Source organism: Macrotis lagotis, chromosome 3, assembly GCF_037893015.1.
Source record: "Macrotis lagotis isolate mMagLag1 chromosome 3, bilby.v1.9.chrom.fasta, whole genome shotgun sequence".
Lineage (NCBI taxonomy): Eukaryota > Metazoa > Chordata > Mammalia > Peramelemorphia > Peramelidae > Macrotis > Macrotis lagotis.
Window position 1 is genome coordinate 217,281,041 of NC_133660.1, and position 21,868 is coordinate 217,302,908.

At 37.2% G+C, this 21,868-nt stretch overlaps 1 protein-coding gene across 1 annotated transcript in view; it reads left to right on the forward strand.

Annotated features, from left to right (window-relative positions):
- HTRA3 (HtrA serine peptidase 3) overlaps positions 1-21,667 on the forward strand; it is a 52,787-nt gene extending 31,120 nt beyond the window's left edge. The window contains exons 4-9 of the mRNA XM_074229849.1: positions 1,523-1,717; positions 4,903-4,935; positions 6,304-6,418; positions 15,868-15,916; positions 18,650-18,745; positions 19,908-21,667. Of these exons, the coding sequence (XP_074085950.1) occupies positions 1,523-1,717; positions 4,903-4,935; positions 6,304-6,418; positions 15,868-15,916; positions 18,650-18,745; positions 19,908-20,073 (654 nt within the window). The 3' untranslated portion in view covers positions 20,074-21,667. The remainder of the gene's footprint in view (positions 1-1,522; positions 1,718-4,902; positions 4,936-6,303; positions 6,419-15,867; positions 15,917-18,649; positions 18,746-19,907) is intronic.
- The last annotated feature ends 201 nt before the right edge of the window (positions 21,668-21,868 follow it).

A 21,868-nucleotide genomic window follows, 5' to 3' on the forward strand; every position in this document is an offset into this window, starting at 1 on the left:
TCCCCCATCCCAGCTGGGTGGAGGAGAGTACTGGTGTAGGAGGGAGCTGTATCCTGAGTTAGATGGAGCCCTGGGCTTTAGCATTCTTGAAGAAGGCTTACAACATAGGAAGGATGCAGTATACTTTGACTTTGGGCAAACCACATCTTCGAGCCTCAGTTGCCAGGCTCTTTGAAGATTATAGGAGAGATGAGTTAGACATGGGAAAGATCTTAGACATCATCTCCACCAGCTCTCTCTTTTTATTGATGAAAAAATCGAGAGCCTTATCTAAGACCATTTAGGTAGGATTTGCATTAAAAGGTAAGTTTTTGAACCTACATCTTCTGACTTCAAAGTTGATCCATTTTCTACCATATCATACTGCTTCCACAGATAAAAGCACTTTATAGAGTTCCATAGAAATCATAATAGTAACAAAAATAACATTAATGACTCAGATTTCTAGGATTTTGTTGTTGTTCAATCAATTCAATGTCTTCATGACCCCATTTGAGGTTCTCTTGGCAAAGATCCTGGCGTGGTTTGCCATGTCCTTCTTCAGCTCATTTTACAAATGAGAAAACTGAGGCAAACAAAGTTAAATAATGAGTCCAGGTTCACAGAACTAGTAAGTATCTGAGTCTGGCTTTGAATTCAGCAAGATGAGTCTTCCTGACTCTAGACTTCAGGCTCCACCCAACTTTTTTTGTCCTACTTTAAGGTTTACAATAAAATTTGCCCATGAGGTATTGAAGTATTGAGTGGTAGCACGGCCATTGTACAGATGAGAAAACTAAGACTCGGCAACATGAACAACTGATCCATGCTATGTGGCTAGCTAGTATTTTCGTCAGGATTTGACCTATGCCTTTCCTGACATCAAAATAAAAATAACAACTCCATAGAAAAATTTTTTGCTACAAGATAAAATGTTAGGCTTGAAATCAGGAAGATCTGAGTTCAAATTCTGCCTAATATTTTCTAGTGTGACCCTAGGTCAGTCATTTAACCTCTATCTTTCTCAATTGTCTTACCTGCAAAGACAAGATAAAAATAGCACCTGGGTTGAGGTGATGATCAAATAAGAAAATACATGCAAACAACTTTGCATACTTCAGAGTGCTCCAAAAACAATAGCTATTATTATTATCTCTATCAAAGTATAATTTTAGTATTATTGTTACTATTAAAATTAATGAGAAAACTTTGATTATGTTTGCTTTTCATGAAAAGCAGACTAAGTAGATAGAAACCTAGCCTTGGGCTCATCAAGATCTGAGCTCAAGTCCCATCCCTGCCTCCAGGTTATGTGAGCCTGGAATTCAGTATCTCTAGTTAATTTTCAATATGTAAAATGCAGAACTTTGGCTAATCAGTGTTGGGGAAGAAAGTTCTTCATTGGGAGTGCCCCACATTCATGAAGTCATAGGTATAGCCCAAAAGTCACTATTTTCTGCCTAAAAAATCTTCCCAGTGTAGTTGTTGAACTAACAACGAATTCAGGTATTCATCTTCTTATATTCAATTTTCTCTTCTTTAGAAAAAACTACCTGTGTTATTGCTGGGTCATTCAGCAGACCTGAGGCCAGGAGAATTTGTAGTGGCTATTGGGAGTCCTTTTGCCTTACAAAACACAGTTACAACAGGGATTGTCAGCACAGCACAGCGAGATGGGAAGGAATTGGGTCTTAAGGATTCTGACATGGACTACATTCAAACAGATGCCATCATCAATGTAAGTCTTACTCTTCACTTTGATCACATACTGTTGATGCTAATAGCTAGCTGTATTATAAAGCGGTTCAACAGCATTATTAGTTGCAGGTGGCTAGAATGTAGATGTATTGGTTTCTGCCTATGGGTCTGAATATATGTAAATATATAGATTTCACATGTGAGAGGGCAGCTAGTAGGTGGCACAATGAACAGAGTACCAGCCCTGGAATCAGGAGGATCTGAGTTCAAATCCGACCTCAGTCCCTTGTCACATTTGGGCAAGTCACTTAACCCTGACTGCCTCACATTCAGGTTCATATCCACTCATCCTGATCCATATCTTGCCATAGTACCCATAGGGTTCTGGAGGAGAAAATGAAGCTGGTGACTCAGCACAGTACCCCCTCACTCACTTGCTTGTCATGGCTTCATCTCCCTGGTGTCCTTTGAGACCAAAGGATAAGCAACAACTACAACTTCTGAGAGGACGTGGATGGGAGGGAGGAAACAAGCATTTATTAAACATCAACTCTTTACCAGTATACTAAAAACTTTCATTGGATACTCATACAACTGCCTGGAAGGGAAATATTACTATTATAATACCCATTTTACATATGAGGAAACTATATGCATGTATATATGTATAAATGTATATGCATATATATGCATGTATACTCACCCATAGGTATCAATATATACATATATCACAGACATACATGCACATGTATGTGGTTACATGCATACATATAACATATTTATGGAAGAGCTAAGGACCAGTGAAGAATTAGGAATTTTTATGTCTGGTACCCAGAGCTAGCAGCATAGTCTGCCTGGAAAGGTGAGACTAGTAGGGAAAGCTAGACAAAAAAAGAACTCCTCTTTTATTTTCCTATTTGAACTAATTATTCTGATGTTAAACTATTACTTCAGCCCTGCTATAGGGCTGAAAGCACTATCAGTGCCCTCTAGATTCAGCACTGTGGGGCAAAGTACCAGTTACTTCACCCAGTTATGACTGCATCGAACCTATTTAGCTTGATTGCTAAAAGTGTCACTTTTATTAAGGCTTCTGGTCTGAAAATGGATGAAATGTTTCCAAAAGAAGTGACATTATGAAGTAGTACTAAATCCCTTAGGGATATGGGTAGGGGTATATTCTAAATAAATTGGCTTCCTCCATTTTATGGAGATTATCAACCACATATTAAAGATGACAAAACTAAGCCAGAAATAGATTAATAGATTAATAGTTTACCTTCCCAACATAGCTTTAACAAATGGCCATCCAGTCTCTACTTAAGACACTCAAGAATCATGAGGCACTTATCACATAAGGCAGGAGGAAGTTCATTTTCTAGCTCTGATGACTAAAAGGTTATTTCTTATATTTTCATCAACTTACTGATCCCTATAGGGAGTAACTAATGCCTCCTCCATGGGACAATCCATCAAATTTATGAAGAGCCTTGATGTTTCCCCTAAGACACCAAGTTAAACTTCTTCAGTTCTTGTAGCCAGTCATCAAATGCCATAATTTCCAGTCCTCTCATAATCCTGGTCACCCTCCCCTGTCTTTAATCCAATTTGTCAATGTTCCTCCCAAAATGTCATACCCAGAACTGATCATAATATTCCAGATGTTGTTTGACTTGAGCAGAAAGATGGTTTCATTACACTTTAATATAGAAAATCAGTATTTAAAAAATCATCATCGTTGTTTTTGGCAAAGACTACTGAGTTAGACCTGTTAGTTCATCTGAGAAGATGCCTCCTAGTTTGGTATCCAGAAAGTTTCAGCCTTTTGCCTCATGGAAAGAGGGAGTGAATGATGAATGGATATTTCTTACCAAAGTGTTCCTAAGGCTGAAGCATCACACAAATCAGGAACATTTATGTGATTATAAAGAAGTGAGAAGAGCTCTTTCTGATCCTAAAGGAATAAATGAGTACAGAGTTGTCAATCATACTGAATTTCAAAAAATTCATATATGTGTGTATATATATATATATATATACCCATATTTATATATGTATGTTTGTATGTGTAAACACACACACACACACATACACCTTTAAAAAGCAAATTCTATGCAGCAGAAAATTTCAGTTTCATCTACAATCCTATTTTTTCTTTTCAGTTTGATTATTTGGGTTTGAAAATGATCATATTCATAGTAAAAAAAAAGTTTAACAAAATGATTTGGTTCAGACCCTTTCCTCTAGATAAATCAATGTCTAAACTTCACCCCACCATACACCTTAAGACACTTAATGATAGGTAGCTGTTCGTGTTAAAATAGGTTAGGGGAATGGAATGTAAATGACTTTTTTTAAAACATCAATTCATTAGGAAAACAGAGACAAGATACCTCTACTCATGCTTCTTGTGACAGAGAGCTCACTTCAGCATCTTTTGAGTCTTCATAGGGCTTTATGAGGTTTTTTGGATACTTCACATGAATAATAATCCATATTTATATAGTTCTTCATAACTTATTTTTAAGATCCACTCTTTCTTTGTGATTTCCTTCAAGATAGGCTGCAATCATGTATAAAAAATGACTATAAACTAATGAGATTGGATCTTTTAATAAGCAGATCAAAAATTCATCCATCCAAAAGAGTGTTTATTCTTTCAAAGTTGATGCCCTTGGAAGGTTAAACACTTTTGTCAGTGAATCTTCATTTAGTAAAAATGCTTTAGGCACTCCCTTTTGAAAACTGGGTACTGTGGTTCAGTGGTGATCTCAGACTAAGAAGTGCGTGACTTGATTTCATTTCCCACTGCCACCACTAATTATCCATCAGACAGGTTAATTTATAACTGAGCCTCTAGAAGACTGAGGACTCTTTCAGATGAATTGATGTTTTAATATTACTTTTAGCTCTATTTATCCATAATTCTAAGATTCTTTCAGGTCTTGTTTACTGTGTCCTCTATGCCTTCCAACTATAATCAATCCTTAAATAAGCATTTATTAAACACTTACTATATGAAGAAAAGCATAACACAATCCTTGCCTTCAAGAAGCTTACATTCTACCTAGGGAGGCAACACAATTAGAAGTTGATTAGAAGCTGTGCACTAGGGTTCCAAGGTCCCTTCTAATTCCAATGTTTTATTGTGGTACTTTGAACTATAGATAAGTTTTTTTTCTAAAGTTGAAAACCTAATAGTTGTCTTTTACTTCCTTTTTATAGTATGGAAACTCAGGAGGACCTCTAGTTAATCTGGTAAGTACATGACTGAAAGCTAATTTGAGATCAAAAGTCTCTCTGAATTTCCATGAATTTCCTATTAATGTGCTTGAACATGATTACCAAGAAGGAGCATAGTGGGAGAGCAAAAATGCAGGCAATCCATCAAGTGGATCATTAGTCTCTCCATAAAACAGGATTAAGTCTTCAATGTCAGAGAAAATTACTGCTAAGTGGAGAAACTCTAGGAGCTTTGGTTTAAAGCTGTTTCCAAGAAGTCTGTCTACGAGGCATTTTAGAATGCTGTTTGATTTCCCTTAGACTTCCATCTAAGGAGGGGTCTCACCCGGCTCTAATGTCACCCCTGTAACTTCAGGATGGAATACCCTGAGGACAGGACTCTGAGGATAGAAAACTTCTCTAGCTGTACTGTCTTTGACCTGCAGGTGATATAGTCTTGGCTGATCAGTTAGCCAGCATGGAAGGAATACCAAAGGTAGAAATGGAAGACTGGAAGGGGAACTCATTGTTGGAAAATTTCTTTTTTTCAAATATAGAAATGAATAAAGCATTTATTAACCTCTTCCTGTATGCAAAGCACTAAGGATCAGTGAAATAGTTCTGGTTCTCTAGGATTTACCTTCTAAAAAGGAGAGAGAACACATGGTTTCAAATGGAAAAATCCCATTGTCTTTAGGGTGCACCAGCTAAGAATATGGGAGTGCTTTGTCTCTAAAGTCACATTCAGTGCTAAAACCATTAATTTCTGATATTTAACCATCAGACAGTGTTAAGGACTTTAGCATCGTTAAGTTAAATTAAATCATTAAGAAGATCATTTCCTCTCTCTGAGTCACAGTTTCTAAATTTGTAAATAAGAGATTTGGACCAGGTGATCTCTGAAAAAAATTTCTGCTCTAATATTCTGTGATCTCTGTTCTAGCCCTGATAATTCTATATTCCAAAGCCTATTCCAGAATTCTATTGTTTTAAGTGGGTTGTGACATGGGTTATTCAGAATGGAGGAAGAAAAGGTATGAAAGCTTCCCACAATGAGATAGTAAGCAAACCACTTGACTCTGTGCCTCCATTTCTTTATCTCTAAAATGCACGTCTAAGGAAGACATTCCCTTTTTGACTTTCTTGCATGTCTAAAGTCTACTTTCACCCATTTAGAGGTGTTAGTCATGTTTGGGCTCATTCAATTCTTCCTTGAGTTTGTAGAGAATAAAATGGGAATTTGGGCATTACAAGTGAATCAGCTTTAAAAGGGATACTTTGGGGAAGCATTTTACAGTGACTAGAAACCTGGACTAACTTTATCTTTCTTTTTTTAAAGTTTTCAGGCAATGTGGCTTGCTTTATTTTCCTCTAGTGACCACTTATCCCACTCTCTTTGCACAGGATGGAGAAGTCATTGGAATAAACACATTAAAAGTTGCAGCTGGGATCTCTTTTGCTATTCCTTCAGATCGTATCACACGCTTCCTTACCGAGTCCTATGACAAGCAAAATAAAGGTAATGTCCCTGCCTGGAGACCTTAGAAAAAGCAACCCTCAGAAGATTGGAAAAACAAAAACAAAAAACAATTGTCCCTATAAAGTACCCACTTTCTCTGAAGAGTGAGGCTTCAGTTTTGGCCAGTTAACTTGGGGATGAAAACACAGGCTGGTACCTGAGAATAAAGCATGTGAACTAGCCCTGGACCAGGGACAAACCAGTGCCAAGTCCAACAGCTCTCTTCTCATGGAGAGCCAAAGCAGAAGAAAATATTTCTTAGGCTTGGATCAAAGCACTATGTTGTGAAGAAGTTGCTTGTCTTGTGTCTGCTACTAGCTTCATCCCTTATTTCCCAGAAGTTTTACAAAGAGTTGAGACACTAAGTGATTCATCCCCAACTTCTCCCTCTCTGACTTAATTGCCCCCTCACCCACCTTAATTCACACTCAGGTAGTTGTCAAAACCAACTTCTTTCTTCGTTGTCATTAAGTTTCATCTCTTAGCATCATAAGATTTAGAGCTAGGTAGGATCTCAGAGATTATCCAGTCTAGGAGCACTTAACCTGAGGAGAAGGGGAGGGGGTCTGTGAACTTGTTTATTTTTTTTAATATTTTGATAACTATTTAAATTACTTTCCTTTGTAATTCTAAATATTTTATATTATGTATTTTACTTCCAAAGGGATCTGTAGCTTAAAAGAGGATTCCTTGTCTACTCCAACACATTCATTTTATACAAAAGGAAAATGAATTCTGGAAAGGCAAGTGGCTTGCCCAATTTTACTTGGACAGTAAACAGTGGAGGAAGGAAAGAGAGGGTTAGAACTGAAATACAATCCTGTGTTCTTTCTTTTATAGCACACTCCTACCATCATTAGTTCCTGATTCAAATCTTCAATATCTTATGACTGCATATTTATAATCCCTTATTCACTGGTTTCAATATTTCCCTTTTTCCTATCAACAACAAAATCTTTTTCTTTCCTTCTACTGACAATAAGAAGGATCATTCTTTTAGTCCTCACTCTTCCTCTGCGTAACCTTGGTATGATCACCCCGACTTCCCTTGGTTACATCAGTTTCCTCATCTGCAAAATTCATGTTCTCTCTTCCCAATAGGTCTGTTGGGACAAACAATGAGACAGTGGATGCTAGAGAACTTGGAGGATTGCAGAACATTAGAGTAGTGGGAGGCATTATTGTTATGCCCTTTAATAAAATCAGTGGTGCGTTATAGTGTTCCATCTTGAATTCAAGTGTCTGGCTCTTTTCATACAGAACCATCTCTGTTCCCACTGTATTTCTCTTCTCCCCACTGAGATTTCATCTGCCGAACTGACTGCCTCTCTAATTTCAGCTGTTCTTGGGAAGATATGGATTTGAGGCATTTAACCTCTCTAAGCCTCAGTTTTCTCAACTGTAAATTGGGGATAATAATTCTTATCTTATAGATTGTTGTGAGGATCCAATGAAGTGATGTCTGTAATGGATTTCACAAACTTTAAAAGACCATCAACGCCAGTGATCATTATTTTTGTAGTCATTTTCCCATTGCCAATTCTCTGAAACTGCAGACCCAAATATTCCATCAGTGTCAAACTCTAGTTCAGATATCATCATAATAATCTAAGAAAGAGAAGACATCAAACATAATCTCTTTCCTCTCAATTCCAACCATCTAAGGACACTGAGTCGCATGTTGTCGCACAAGGTTTTCTTATGGTCATTATATTCAACTTCCATTTTGGTTTTTCTTATTCTCTATAAAAGCATCTGATCCAGAGGGGGCATGAACAGATCATTAACTCTCCTCCCAATCAGGAATCTCTTTTAAATGATCCCCAACAGGTATCTATCCAACATCTTCTTGAACACTCTAATTTACAGGGAGCTTACTACCTCACCTCACAAGTATCCTATTGCACTTTTGAATAACTTTTATTATTAAAAAGTTATTCTTTATATTGAACTAAAATGTATCCATTCCTCAGTATTGTCCTACCATTCCCATTTGTCTTATCCATTTGTCCCTCGTGACCCTCCCAAAATATGTAATCCTTCCATATAACAACCCTTCATGTCACTGAAGATAGCCATAATACCCTTATCTCTATCCCACCCAAATCATCTCTTCGCCAAGCTCACCATCCCCCATTCCTTGAATTAATTCTCATATGACCTGGTTTCTAGTCCTCTCATCAGCTGATTTTCCTCCACTGGTGACTCTTAACTTGTCAATGTCTTTTCAAAAACATGAACCTCCAAACCGAACATAGTTGCCCAGGAATGGTTTAAACAGAGAGAGAATAGAGGAACTATCTCTAGTACACTAGACTGACTCACACAATATGGATGGATGTCTATGTTTATGTTTAAGAAAATAAACTCTTAGGGACAGATCTGTCCTGTATTGTGTCTACACCTCACTAACCAATAAAAGAAATCCTCTAATTTCCTATAATTCTGCAGAAAATAGCCAAACTTTGTTAAGACATTTTCTATTTATCAAAAAGGATGCACAATTTGGTAGCTTCAAGTGATTCAAAGGTCTGTTATTTCTTCTAATAAAAGCATCATATAAGCCAAACTCTGTTAATTCAAAGTCCTTTTATCTCTTCATTTTAAAGAATCTCTAATAATTTTTCCATTTTTTTCTCAATCCTGGTGCAATGTATATAATTATATATATGAAGCTTTCATTGGTTGTTTACAGTTTGAATAATTTATGTCCCTTTTTAAAAATCCTTGGAGCCCCATGACTTGTATGGAAAATGATCAACAAAGGCAGCAGTCATTAGTGCATTACTCTGAGATGGGCTATGGATTCATTCCCTGCTGGTTCCTCTGGCTTCTCAGGTGTAACGTCTGGCCCTTGAAGTGGAAACAATTTGGTCATTTCAAAGCTCATGCCAGGGTTTTCAATTTTGGGGGCTTTGGGATGAATTCAATTTAACAAGACTGAAAAGACAATGTGGCAGGAGATTCATTGTTGGTGGAATAAAAAAATATTAAAAAGATCCTATTCTCATCCCTGCTCATTATGTAATTGCATATCACTTCATTTCATATTACCTCAGTTTACACATCTATAAAATGAAGTCTTTAGTCTCTATCATCTCTTGGAAACTCTTATAACTCTAAGAGTTCATAAATAGAGACTCACTTATTTTGGAAATTGGAAGAGAGACCAAATGGCATGAAATCTGTCCATAGGATGAGAAGAAGCTGAACCTGGACAAGCAAACATTCGGCCTCTACCCAAAAACCTCCAGGGATAGGGCAATTATTTTTTCCTAATAAGCAGCCAATCTACTTTTATACAAGTTTAATAGTTCAAAGTTGTTTTTTTCTTACCCTGAGTAAGAAATCTTCCTTTCTCTAACCATTACTCCCATTTCTGCCTTCTATGATTGGGCAAGATATTCAGTTAATAATCAGTGAATAAACATTTATTAAGAGTCTGCTATGACATAGACATTGTGTTAAGTAGATGGGCATTCAAAAAGAGGCAAAAGATAGTTCCTGCCTTCAAGAAGCTTATAATCTAATGGGAGAGACAACAAGCAAATATCTATATATACAAACTAAGCTATTATATTACATATTACATTCCTGAATTATTTTTTGAGCATCAGTTTTATCATCTATAAAAGGAGCATAGTAATCCTTAAACTGCCTACCTCATAGTACTATTGTATATGAAAAAAATTTATTATTATAAAGTTCTATGTAAATGTCAATGATTGTATTTTTGTTAATAATAATTCTTCAAACCTTCCAAAGAATTAACTGCCTTCTTGAGCTCCATTGAGGATATTTTTTTCTCCAATTTACAATTTACTTGATGGCAGTGAATCCATAAACTTTGTGAACCATGTGAAGAGTCAACCTACTCTAGTCCTTTTATAAGGTTCAAATTTGTGATAATTTCATCAGTGTAAGAAATTGTGGATAGGGTAAAATTCCCTCTACCAAGGTATATAAGCAATTTTACAGCAACTTCCATTTCTTAAGAATTTCCTGGGGGATCCTGAGACCTTCTGAGAGATCCTCAATAACCTCCCAAGAGGTGACTTGCCCCAAATGAGTCAGAAGCAGACTTACACCAAGGTCTTCCTGACTCAGCCCTGTGTCCACACTGCTTTTCATGTTGTGATTTAAATGCCTGAAAATGTACTTCCCAGTGGATCAGAAAATTTAGAGCTGGATAGAAGTTTATATGTAATCTAGTTCAACCCTTTCCCTTTCCTCCCCATGGTAATGATAAGGAAACCAAGACTAAAGGCAATGTCATTATTTGTCCAAGTTAACAAAGGCAGTAAGGAGAACTGGGATTCAAATCTGTCTTTTGATTCCAAATTTAATTCTCTTTTTCAAAAGGAGTTTTGTATATTACATTATTTTTAATACCTGCAGTTTAAGATTGGTCCCATTTTACATATGATTAACTGAGACCTAGAGAAGTGAATAACTCAGGGTCACATAGATAAGTATCAGGTCTCAAGTCTAGGTTTCCTTACTCAAATTTCAGCACCCAACAAGTCCACCATGCCAGTCTGCCTCCAGCCCACAATCAATGGGCATTAATGATTCACTTGTGCCATCCAAAGACCTATTAGCACTGCTTCAATCCAAACTAGAAATCTGAAGAACCTTGGAATGAAAACCTCATCAACTAGGCATCAACTGACTCCAGACAGGCTTTGTTGTAAGGTGACCATTCTCAATTAATGAGATGAGCCTGATTCTTTGAAAATGATAATCTGAATTGCAACTGCAGAGAAATATTGAGTAAATAGGACTTATTTGCAGGACAAATTACCAAGAGATTTAATTAGAAAACTCATTTCTATACTATGAATCCCTTTCCTAGAATTTATGCAATCACTGCTGAGCACAAAAGGATCTAATGAATATAGACTGAAGATTTTGTATACCTACCTACAGAAATCATAATACTCAAAAATTTACAGTGTTCAACATATAATACTTACTAAAGTAGGGAATTGTGAATAAACACGAATTTTCAAAGGACTTTCATACACATCATATCATTTCAAATTTACAACAAACCTGAGAGCCATGAAGGCTAGTTGCAATATTCCCATATTACAAAGAAGAGGAGAAGTGAGTAGAAGTGAATTGATTAGAGCAACATTTCTAGTGAAGATGACTAGCATATGACCCATTGGCTCCTGGGTCTCAATACCATACAATGAACTCATATTCAGTCATTTTCAATCATGTCTTGGGGTTTTTCTCAATAATTGTCCAATCATTTTACAGATGAGAACACCGAGGCAAACAGGTTAAGTGGCTTACTTAGGGTCACATGACTAGTTAATGTCTGAGTCCAGATTTGAATTTCCTGACTCCTGAACACTGTTCTGTCCACTGCTGGTACCCTTAATTAAGAGACTTTTCAACAATCAGAGAGGAAAAAAAAAGAGGATTACCTAGTTGATCAAAGGATCAACATTCCATTAACCTAAATGTCCTCTTTTCCCTAAGCACATTCTTTTTCTTTGTTTTTTTTTTTTTGTTTTTTACTATACTTTGGAAGTTGAACTAACTGGGATTCTACACCCCAGGTTAGCATGAACTTTTCCACACAGTTCTCACTTAGTGGGTTTTCATTTTCTTTTTTCACCATTCGATGCATTTATCAAATAATAGTGTATGTTGTAGCTATCCATCTATGTCTTAATCCCCTTCCAGACCATATACTCCTTAAGAGCAGAAGTTCTTTCTTTTTTTCAACCACCCTTCACTTAATCCATTCAAATGCACATGATGGCATCACCTTCTGATGTCATGATCATCTTCAAGAATGAAGGACAACAAAAATCTTTCCTTTCTAAATGTGTTATCATCTCCCTCTCCCAGTGCTCAGTCAATAGAGCTATAGGATCAGAGATTAGAGCTGGAAGGGATCTTAAAGGAAATCTTTTTCAACTACTTCATTTAATAGATGAGCAAACTGAGGCTTGCTGAGGCTAGTGGTTTGCTCAGAGTTGCACAGGCAGCAAAGTAGCAGAGTTGGCATTCAAATTCAGACCCTCTGATTCCCAAACCCAGTGTTTGTTATTCTTCTTACTCACTGGTTGCCAGAACTATGGGAGGGTATGAGAACTTAGCTACAAAAAATTTAAGGTGCCATTTACCCTTAAAAAATCTTACAAATGAACTGTAGATCTAGGAAAAAGTTCTGTCCACAGAGAACTGATTCATTAGCTAAATATGTGAGCAGCTGCATTGGTACATTTATTTCTTTAAGATGATGTGATTGAAATTTGTGCAAAACTACTCATCAGATCAACAAAGGGAAGGAGTGAGACCAATGAGTGGAAGATAGGAAGCACATTTTTTCTTCAATATAAGATGAAAATAAGCTGCCTTAATAAAGGGGACCCCAGAAGTCTTAGTGTAGTTTTAAACCATTAAATTATAAAGTTTATTACATTATTAAAAATAAATTTTTAAAGCTTAATAGCTTAACTGCTTAAAACCACTAAGATTTCTGGAACACCTTCTATATTTGGTGGTTGGATAACTATTTTATTATGAAAAAATAAAGCTCTGGGGCAACTAAGTGGTACAGTGGAGAGAGCACCAGCCCTGGAGTCAGGAGCACCTGGTTTCAAATCTGGCCTCAGACGCTTAATAATTACCTAGCTGTGTGGCCTTGGGCAAGCCACTTAACCTCATTGCCTAGCAAAAACTAAAAAAAAAACTATATGCCCAAATTGTGTCTTTAAAATAAATGGTAAATATAAGATTCAGTACATCAACAATTAGAGCATGAATCTCCAATCTTTTAGCTTTACTGCACTGCATCACTCAAAAAAACTTTTCAAGGGCCAAATATAGAATTTAATATTTGTTATCCCTGAATTAGAGCATAAATACTTGTCCCCTTCCTCTTTTTCCTAGAATTGAATGGGTCATCCCAAGCAGGTAGTGAATTCTTTATCCTTGGACTTGTTTGAGCAGTTGGGGTTGCCATATATAAGGAATTCTTTGGATGGAAGAATTTGGATGGAAGAATAGCCTGAATAATTTGTAGGACATTTTGTAACTTTACATTTCTATTTATTGAGAACCTGTGCCAATAATCTGGGAAATGGAGTGATTCAGAGATGACAAGAATATGATTTCTTATCCACACATAGCTTATAGTCTACCAGAAGCAGGACATGTACACAAGTAACCTAAAATATAATACAGATTGTGCCACAGTACTGTCATTAGGGAGCATCAGAAAAGTTGGGCTTAACAGGTGGGAAAAGATTCTCTTCAAGCATATGCTAAGTTCAAAAGTATATGCCTGGGGGCACCTAGGTGGTGCATTGGATAGAGCACCAGTCCTGGAGTCAGGAGTACCTGAGTTCAAATCTGGCCTCAGACACTTAATAGTTACCTAGCTGTGTGGTCTTGGGCAAGCCACTTAACCCCATTGCCTTGAAAAAACTAAAAAAAAAAGTATATGTCTGTTTGGACCTGCTATTATCTGTGATTTTATAGTAATATAGCTTGCACAATCCTCATTAAGACATCTTTTAAAAATCTTAACTCAGTGAGAGTAGTGTTTGAGGTTTATAATTGAAAAGTTTGCTCATATTCATTACCTCATTAAAGCATCATAACATCACTAGAGTTTAATAAACTTGCTCAAGGAAAGTCGATGGTGGAGTTCCCCATATCTTGGTCTAACATTCTTTCTATTGCATTACATTAGGTATAGGGTGCCCCAAAAGTCTTAGTATGGTTTAAAACAGTTAAGCTATAAAGCTTATTGAACTATTAAAAATAATTATAAAATTGCTGAAGTTTTAACAGCCTAACAACTTAAAACCTTAAGATTGAACACAGCCTATGATTTCTGAGGCACCCTCTATATTTGGTGGCTATATGACTATATAGCTAAATATATAATATAATATAATATATAATAAAATAGCTATATAGCTATTTTGTGATGCCCCAAAATAAAACCATATTGTCCACATTGTGTATTTAAAAATAAATGATAAATATAAATTTCAGTACATTGTTATATGGTTCTTTGTATTTTCCTAATCCCCAGTTCAGTTATATGGCTCAGTGAACAGAGTGGTAGGTCTGGAAGCAAAAAGACCTGAGTTCAAATTTGTTCTCAGACACTTTGTAGCTGTGTGACCCTGGACAAATCACTTTACCCAGTGGGGAAGGAAAATGGCAGTCTAGTATCTTTGCCAAGAAAACCCCCATGGACAGTATGATCCACAAGGTCACAAAGAGTCAGATATGACTGAACTATTGAACAACAGTCCCAAGCATTGGCTAGACGTGTGGTCAGTGCTCAATAAAGCTGGACTCCCAGAACGTTACATCTAGAAGTGACCTTAGAACAACAGAATCTCCAGAGTTGGCAGGAACTGTGGTCAGCTTACTTTATGCTGATTCAACGCAAAAGGAGGTCCAAGTAGCCATTTGTAGTTGTTGTTCAACTGTGTCCCATGCTTCATGACCCCACCTGGAGTTTGCTTGGCAAAGATACTGAAGTGATTGTCATTTCCTTCTTTATCCTACCTTTATAGTAACTTTAACAAAGATTCTGGGGCAACTAGATGGCATAGTGGACAGAGAAATGGCCTTAGAATCAGAAGGATGGGAGTTCAAATCCACACTCAGATACTTGCCACTTATGAGCTATATGACCTTGGGCAAGTCACTTAATGCTGATTGCCCCTCACTCAGGATCATCCAGTCACCCTGACTCATATCTGGCCCCTGGACCCAGATGCTCTGGAGGAGAAAGTAAGGCCGGTGACTTATCACAGCCCTCCCTTACTCAAATCCAATTCACGTGCTTGTCATAGCATCACCTCCCTGTTGTCATGGACTTCTTTGGAAATGAAGGGCAAACATTATTATTAACAAAGATTTCAGTGATTGGCTGAGGTGGCCCATTCACTGTTAATGGAACTTTTCCTTAAATTAAGTTAAAATCTGCTTCTCTGCAACTTTTCCTAGTTCTGCCTCCTGAGGTCAAATGGATCAGGTGTCATCCCTCTTTGACTTGGTAGTTCTTCAAATATGTGAAGACAGTTATTAAATGAAGAGCAAAGGATCCCTAGTCTCAGAGTTGAAAATGACCTCTGAGGCCATCTGGTCTACCCTCCCATTTTATAAATGAGGAAAAGAGATCCAGGAGGTTTATGTGACTTGTTCACAGTCTCCCATCATTAGTGAGCTTCTGAGGCAGAATTTGAACTGAGATTCTCTAACTCTAGAACCAAGGGTCTTCTTATTGTCTACCCTGAACCATATTACATACCCTATATTACATGAATTAGAGGCCAATTTCCTATTCAAACTATTTAGGGTACAAAGCAGAGATCATTTGGGGAGTGCTGTTGGGCTCATTATCTCAAAGTAAAAACTGAACCCCTAAAACTAACAGTATCCTACTATTTCTTTTCCAGATGTGAAAAAGCGCTTCATTGGCATACGGATGCGGACCATTACACCAGTGTAGGTGTCTGAGGGGGCTGGGGATCCCATAATATGTTAAGTACTGTTATATTTGTCTTTGTGTATTTTCCTCATAACTAATCCAACTCACGATGAAATCATAGCATGGTAGAAGGCCACACTTGGAAGGAACCTCAGAGGGCAGGTGGCTTGTCCAACCTGTTTGGTTTTCCTTCTATAGTTTCCAGCAAGGGGTCATTAAGCCTCTACTTGATGACCTCAAGCAAAAGAGAGTCCACTACTTCACAAGATAGTCTGTTCCATTGCTACACCACTCTTTTTATTAGAAGTCTTTTCTTACAATGTCCCTCTGCAACTTGTACCCATCTGTCCTAATTCTTTTATCTGGGGCCAAATAAAATAAGTCTATTCCGTGTTTTATAGAACAGACCTTCAGATCCTTGAAGGCAGAGATAAAAATCTCTCCTCCCTCCCTCCCACCTAAGACTCTTCTTTCCTCAAGCTAAACTTTACAAGTTACTCTTTGGCCACCTTGGTTCTTGTCCTCTGAATATATCCCTGCTAGTCAATGAATGAAAATGTTTTTAGCTAAATCATATCTGTCAAAACACACCAATGACATGTTATAAAAATGTATTATTGTTTATTATGGGAAATCAAGGTATCCTAGGAATGCCTTTCTCAAGGTAACTCCATGGGGGATAATTGTATCCTTATATACTCTGTCCCTAGAAACTTCATTCCAGTACAGACTCTTTGGATGATGGTATGCTAAGGCTGAACCCTTATGGTGATTTTGATATTCCTGAGATCTGATAAATAATATATTGAAGAGTTGGACTTAAAAGGTTCTAAGAGGGGGCAGCTAGGTGGCACAGTGGATAGAGCACTGGCCCTGGAGTCAGGAGGACCTGAGTTCAAATTCAGACTTAGACATTTAATAATTACCTATCTGTGTGACCTTCGTGTATTTCTAGCTCTTCATCTATAAACTTACAATCAGTATTATTTCAACCACAAAATTGTAAAGGTTCTGCATCAAATTTTTGCTCTAATAAAGTCTCAGGGATAAAAATATTTGTGGAAGCTAGATATTACTCTCTATCCAGTTTTTGACGTAAATCACTGTCTGACTGAGCTGTTAGTCAACATCATGACAACATTTAATGACCTTCCTTGGATACTGTACCATCATTGGCTATACAATAGCTTAGTTAGCCAATGATGGAGAGGACATGTCTATTTCTACTGATTCAAAACAAAAAAAGATGTTCAGGCAGTTACTTCTTACTGCTGTTCAGTGGTGTCCAACTCTTCATGACCCCATTTGAAATTTTCTTGGTAAAGATACTGGAGTGATTTGTTATTTCCCTCTCTTGCTCATTTTACATTTATGAGGAAACTGAGGCAAATAGTGTTATGAGGTTTTCCTTAGAGTCTAATAAGTGTCTAAGGTAAGATTTGAACTCAGGAATCTGAGTCTCCTGACACCTGGCCTAGCATTTTATCCATTGAATCACCTACCTGTCCTGCGTAACAAGGTTATAAAGAAACCTGACCTACAAACTATCTCTAGAATCCTTGTGTAGCTGCATAGTATCTCCTTCCATTTCTCATGTTAATGCTTCATATTTGTCCCCAAAATTATGGTTCTAGGTGATTATGGCTTTATAAAGCACTTGATTTGAATTTAGGAAGGAAGGAACTTATTCATGCATCTCCACTCTCATGCTGCCTTTAATGAAACCATCCATTCTTATATTTGCCCCTTAGAAATATTTTAGTGCCACTATGCTTTGTCCAGTCATCTACCATCACCAATCATGAAAAAAAAAATTTTAAATCAATTTAACTTGATTTCTCTGTTCTCTTCAAACCCAATTGATGTCCTTTGTACCACTCCCTGATCACAGCCTCCCCCCCCCCAAAGAAAAGGAAAGGATTTAGAACACTGTTGCCTGTGGCATTGTTCATCATAAAACAAAACCTTGAACAGAGTCTTAAAAAATTTCTTTGAATTGAATTTAATTCTGGGCTATTAGGGGAGTAAACATCTACTAAGAAAAGTCCTTAGGAAAAATATATTGATACAGCAGGTTCCAAGGACCTCCTACCCTATACTTTTATAGTTCTGCATTGATTAGAACCCTGGGGAAAACCTCCCTCATTACCACATGTACCACAGCTCTCACTAATTATTCTTTAGCTGTTCCTTTTATTTAATCTCATGGAATCCTAGAATGTTCAAAGGTGACCTTAGAAATTAGAACATCAGGGGCAGCTAGGTGGCACGGTGGATAAAGCACTGGCCTTGGAGTCAGGAGTACCTGGGTTCAAATCCGGTCTCAGACACTTAATAATTACCTAGCTGTGTGGCCTTGGGCAAGTCACTTAACCCCATTTGCCTTGCAAAAAAAAAACACCTAAAAAAAAAAGAAATTAGAACATCAGGGGGTAGCTAGGTGCTGCAATGGATAGAGCATCAACCCTGGAGTCATGAGGACCCCGAATTCAAAGAATAGAATGTCAGAGCTGGTAGGGATTTTAGAATAAAGTATGTCAGAGCTGGTAGAGAGCTTAGAACATTAAATGTCAGAACTGGAAATAGGGAGTGGGGAGGAAGAGTTTCTATACTATCCACTACATCCTTGTCACTTCACCTATTTGCCTGAGCAATCTAAGGCAAGTGCTTTGATTGTCTCTGAGACTCAGATTTCTCATGTGGACCTAAAGGTAAATAATGATAACAATTTTTTTAAAATCTCTTTTCAGTTTGGTGGAAGAACTGAAGGATAACAATCCCGATTTTCCGGATGTCAGCAGTGGAATTTATGTTCATGAGGTAGTCCCAAATTCACCATCCCAAAGGTGAGCAAGCAAGTATAGTTCTGAGTCCAAAAGACTTCATTCAGGCAGTTGGAAACTATTTAGATTTCTGCTTCTAATTTAACTTGTGTTTTGTAATTTTTCAAGATAAAGGGTGTTAGCGTTTTTTGTTTTTAACTATTCATGATAAACCAAAGAAAATGCGAAGTTAGGGCTAAGTTGTTTTACTTTGACCATGTGTTCCTCAGGAACAGAGAATTGCTGATCATTTGGAAGAAGCTGTATAGTATAATGAAAAGCATATTGATCTAGGAATTTAAAGGTTTGTGAGTCAGGGATCTGGAGTCATGTTTGAATTTCATCTCTACCATTTACTGGCCAAGTGACCCCACAAGTCTTAAGTTCACTGGGATTTAGTTCCTCATTTGGCACTAGGTTATTTCTAAGGCCTTTCCAGTTCTAACATCTTATGAACCTTCTGACCCAATTCAGGAGGGAGATATGTAAAAGGGGAAAAATATAAAATGAGACTTGCTCCATCTAGATTATGTAAGACCCTCAATTCCAAATAAAACAGTTTACATTTTGTCCTAGAGACAATGAGTAGCCACAAAAGTCTCCTGAGGAAAAAAAAATATGGTCATTAGAAAGGGTTGCTAGATATCTCAGTGGAAAGAGTGCCTGGCCTGGAATCAGGAAGACTCATCTCCCTGAATTTAAATATGGTCTCAGACTACTAGTTGTGTGACCCTGGCCAAGTCATTTAACCTTCTTTGTCTCCCTTTCCTTATCTGACAAATGAGCTGGAGAGAAAATGGCAAACCACTACAGTATCTCTGCCAAGAACACTCCAAATGGGGTCATGAAGAGTCAGGCGTGAGTGAAATGAATGAACAATACATTTTAAAAAGATGATTTCTGTGGTTATATGATGGATGAATTAGAGAAAGGAGAGGTTAGAAACAGAGAAATTAATTATGTTGTAAGCCAAAAGTGATGAAACTTGAATCAGGGTAATTATATGTAATATTTCCAATATTTTATCATCTGTGGTCCCTAGGCAGCAAAGAGTAGCAAAAGGCTATTATCAAATTCACCTTCTCTAAGTCCACTAAAATAAGAAAAAGTAACCCATGCCAGAGATAAAGACCTGACTTTAAGCTACTTGTGAATTGTAATTATATCCAATTGATCTCCTCTGCAGAGGTGGAATCAAAGATGGAGACATCATTGTGAAAGTAAATGGCCGACCCTTGAAGAACTCCAGTGAACTGCAGGAAGCTGTGATGAAGGAGTCGCCCCTACTACTTGAAGTTCGAAGAGGAAATGATGATTTGCTTTTTAATATTGAGCCTGAAGTGGTCATGTAGAGAAGGAGTCCCTAGGTGTTATTGTCATCTTCTTGGATTCTGGAATGTTGGCTACCTCTTTTTCAAACTAATCCTAATTTCTTGTTGACTAATGACAAGGTGGCCTAACATGTGTGAGCCTGAGCCATTTCTGTACAGGGACGACCCATTCTGATGTCACAGAATTAAAACGAAGGACCAAATTTTGCCTTTAGTGGAGCCCAAAATACCTCCTATTGGAGTTGCTCCAAAGAATGACAACCAAAGGCAAAATTGGACCCAGTGGTTCTGAAGTTAGTATTAGAGTATTTTAAAATTATCTGTAGTATTAGGAAAAGAGTAGAGAGTCTCAATATTTTCCTTGTACAGAAGCTTCTGAGTGTCACCCAAGAAAGGACTAGTCTCCAGGAATCCTATCACTGGTGTGGAGGCCATATTCATAAAGGGAGATCCCATCAGATTGGTTGAGATCCAAAGCTCTGTGTTGTAGCATGAAGCTCTTTGGATGGAAAGCTGTGCTTTTCATGTCCTCTTGAATGTGAAATCATATTTGGAAACACTTTGAGTTCAATATAGGGCTGTAAATGGAGAGATCTGTGGCAGAATTATAAACTTGTAGCGTTGATAGGAACCTTAGAGATGACTTAGTATGATGACCTCATTCCACAGATGAGGAAGCCAAGGCCCCAAGAGGGGATGACTTGCCTAAGGTCTCACAGCTAGTGGCAAAGCGGGGACCGGAACTTAGGTCACCTGACTCCTTATTGAATCCATTTGACACCACACAAACTCACCCTTCTCATGACTCTCAGAAGGAACAAATGTGGTAATTGGCTACAGCAGCTGACACCTAGGTCAAGCTGCTGGAAGAGAGTAAATGATTCTTATAGAATTAACACCATATATATGAAAAAATGCAGATGATGTGAAAAAATAACATGCCTTTTATTTTTACATTTTGGGTATAGATTAGTCTTACATTATATTGGCAGGCTTTACTGTAAAATGAATACTCAGTGTAGCTTGTACTGTATGTTTCTACTGTAAGAAAATATTAAAGTTTACAAGCAAATTGTTCGTACACCTGTGTCAGAAGCTTCATTTTTTTTCTGAACCTTTCAGCTCTTGGTGCCTTTCTTGTGGTTCTCTACTCAACACAATGCCATTCAAGGAGCTACCACTCAAAAAAGAATGCTACAGCACTTTGACTGCCTCCATTTTACATTGGCTTATTCCTTAAAAATAGATGAGTGATTTATAATAGACATATACTATGTCCTAAGAAGATAAGTCATAGAATATAGAAAGTCAGAGTTGACAAGGGCAACAGACTATAAAATAGAGGGTATAAGAGTTGAGAGAGGGAGCTTACAATTTAAAATGGCGAAGTGAGGAGGGGTCTCAGAACATAGAACATCAAAGTTGGGAGGGGTCTTAAAACATTGAACATAGTCATCGATATTAGAGTTGGAAAAGATCTTAAGATGACCATAACATGGGTTTTCTAAGAGACCATTAAACACTAAAACAGTTTAAACAATTAAAGAAACCTGAGGCATCCAAAAGAAGCAGTTTGTCTGATATCACACAATTAGAATTGTTTCAGGTCACCTAGCTCCTAGTGCAATGTACTTCTCATTATATAATGCTTTATTTCATTTAAGATTATGCTATATTATATTTGAATTTAAATTTATTTTTTAAACATTAGTAATTAGTAAGTAGATATGAAGTTTATGTACATAAACTTTAATAAAGAGTTTTAATTATAGAAAATTATAGAAAAAAAGACCAAATGGCTAAGCTATGTCATCCC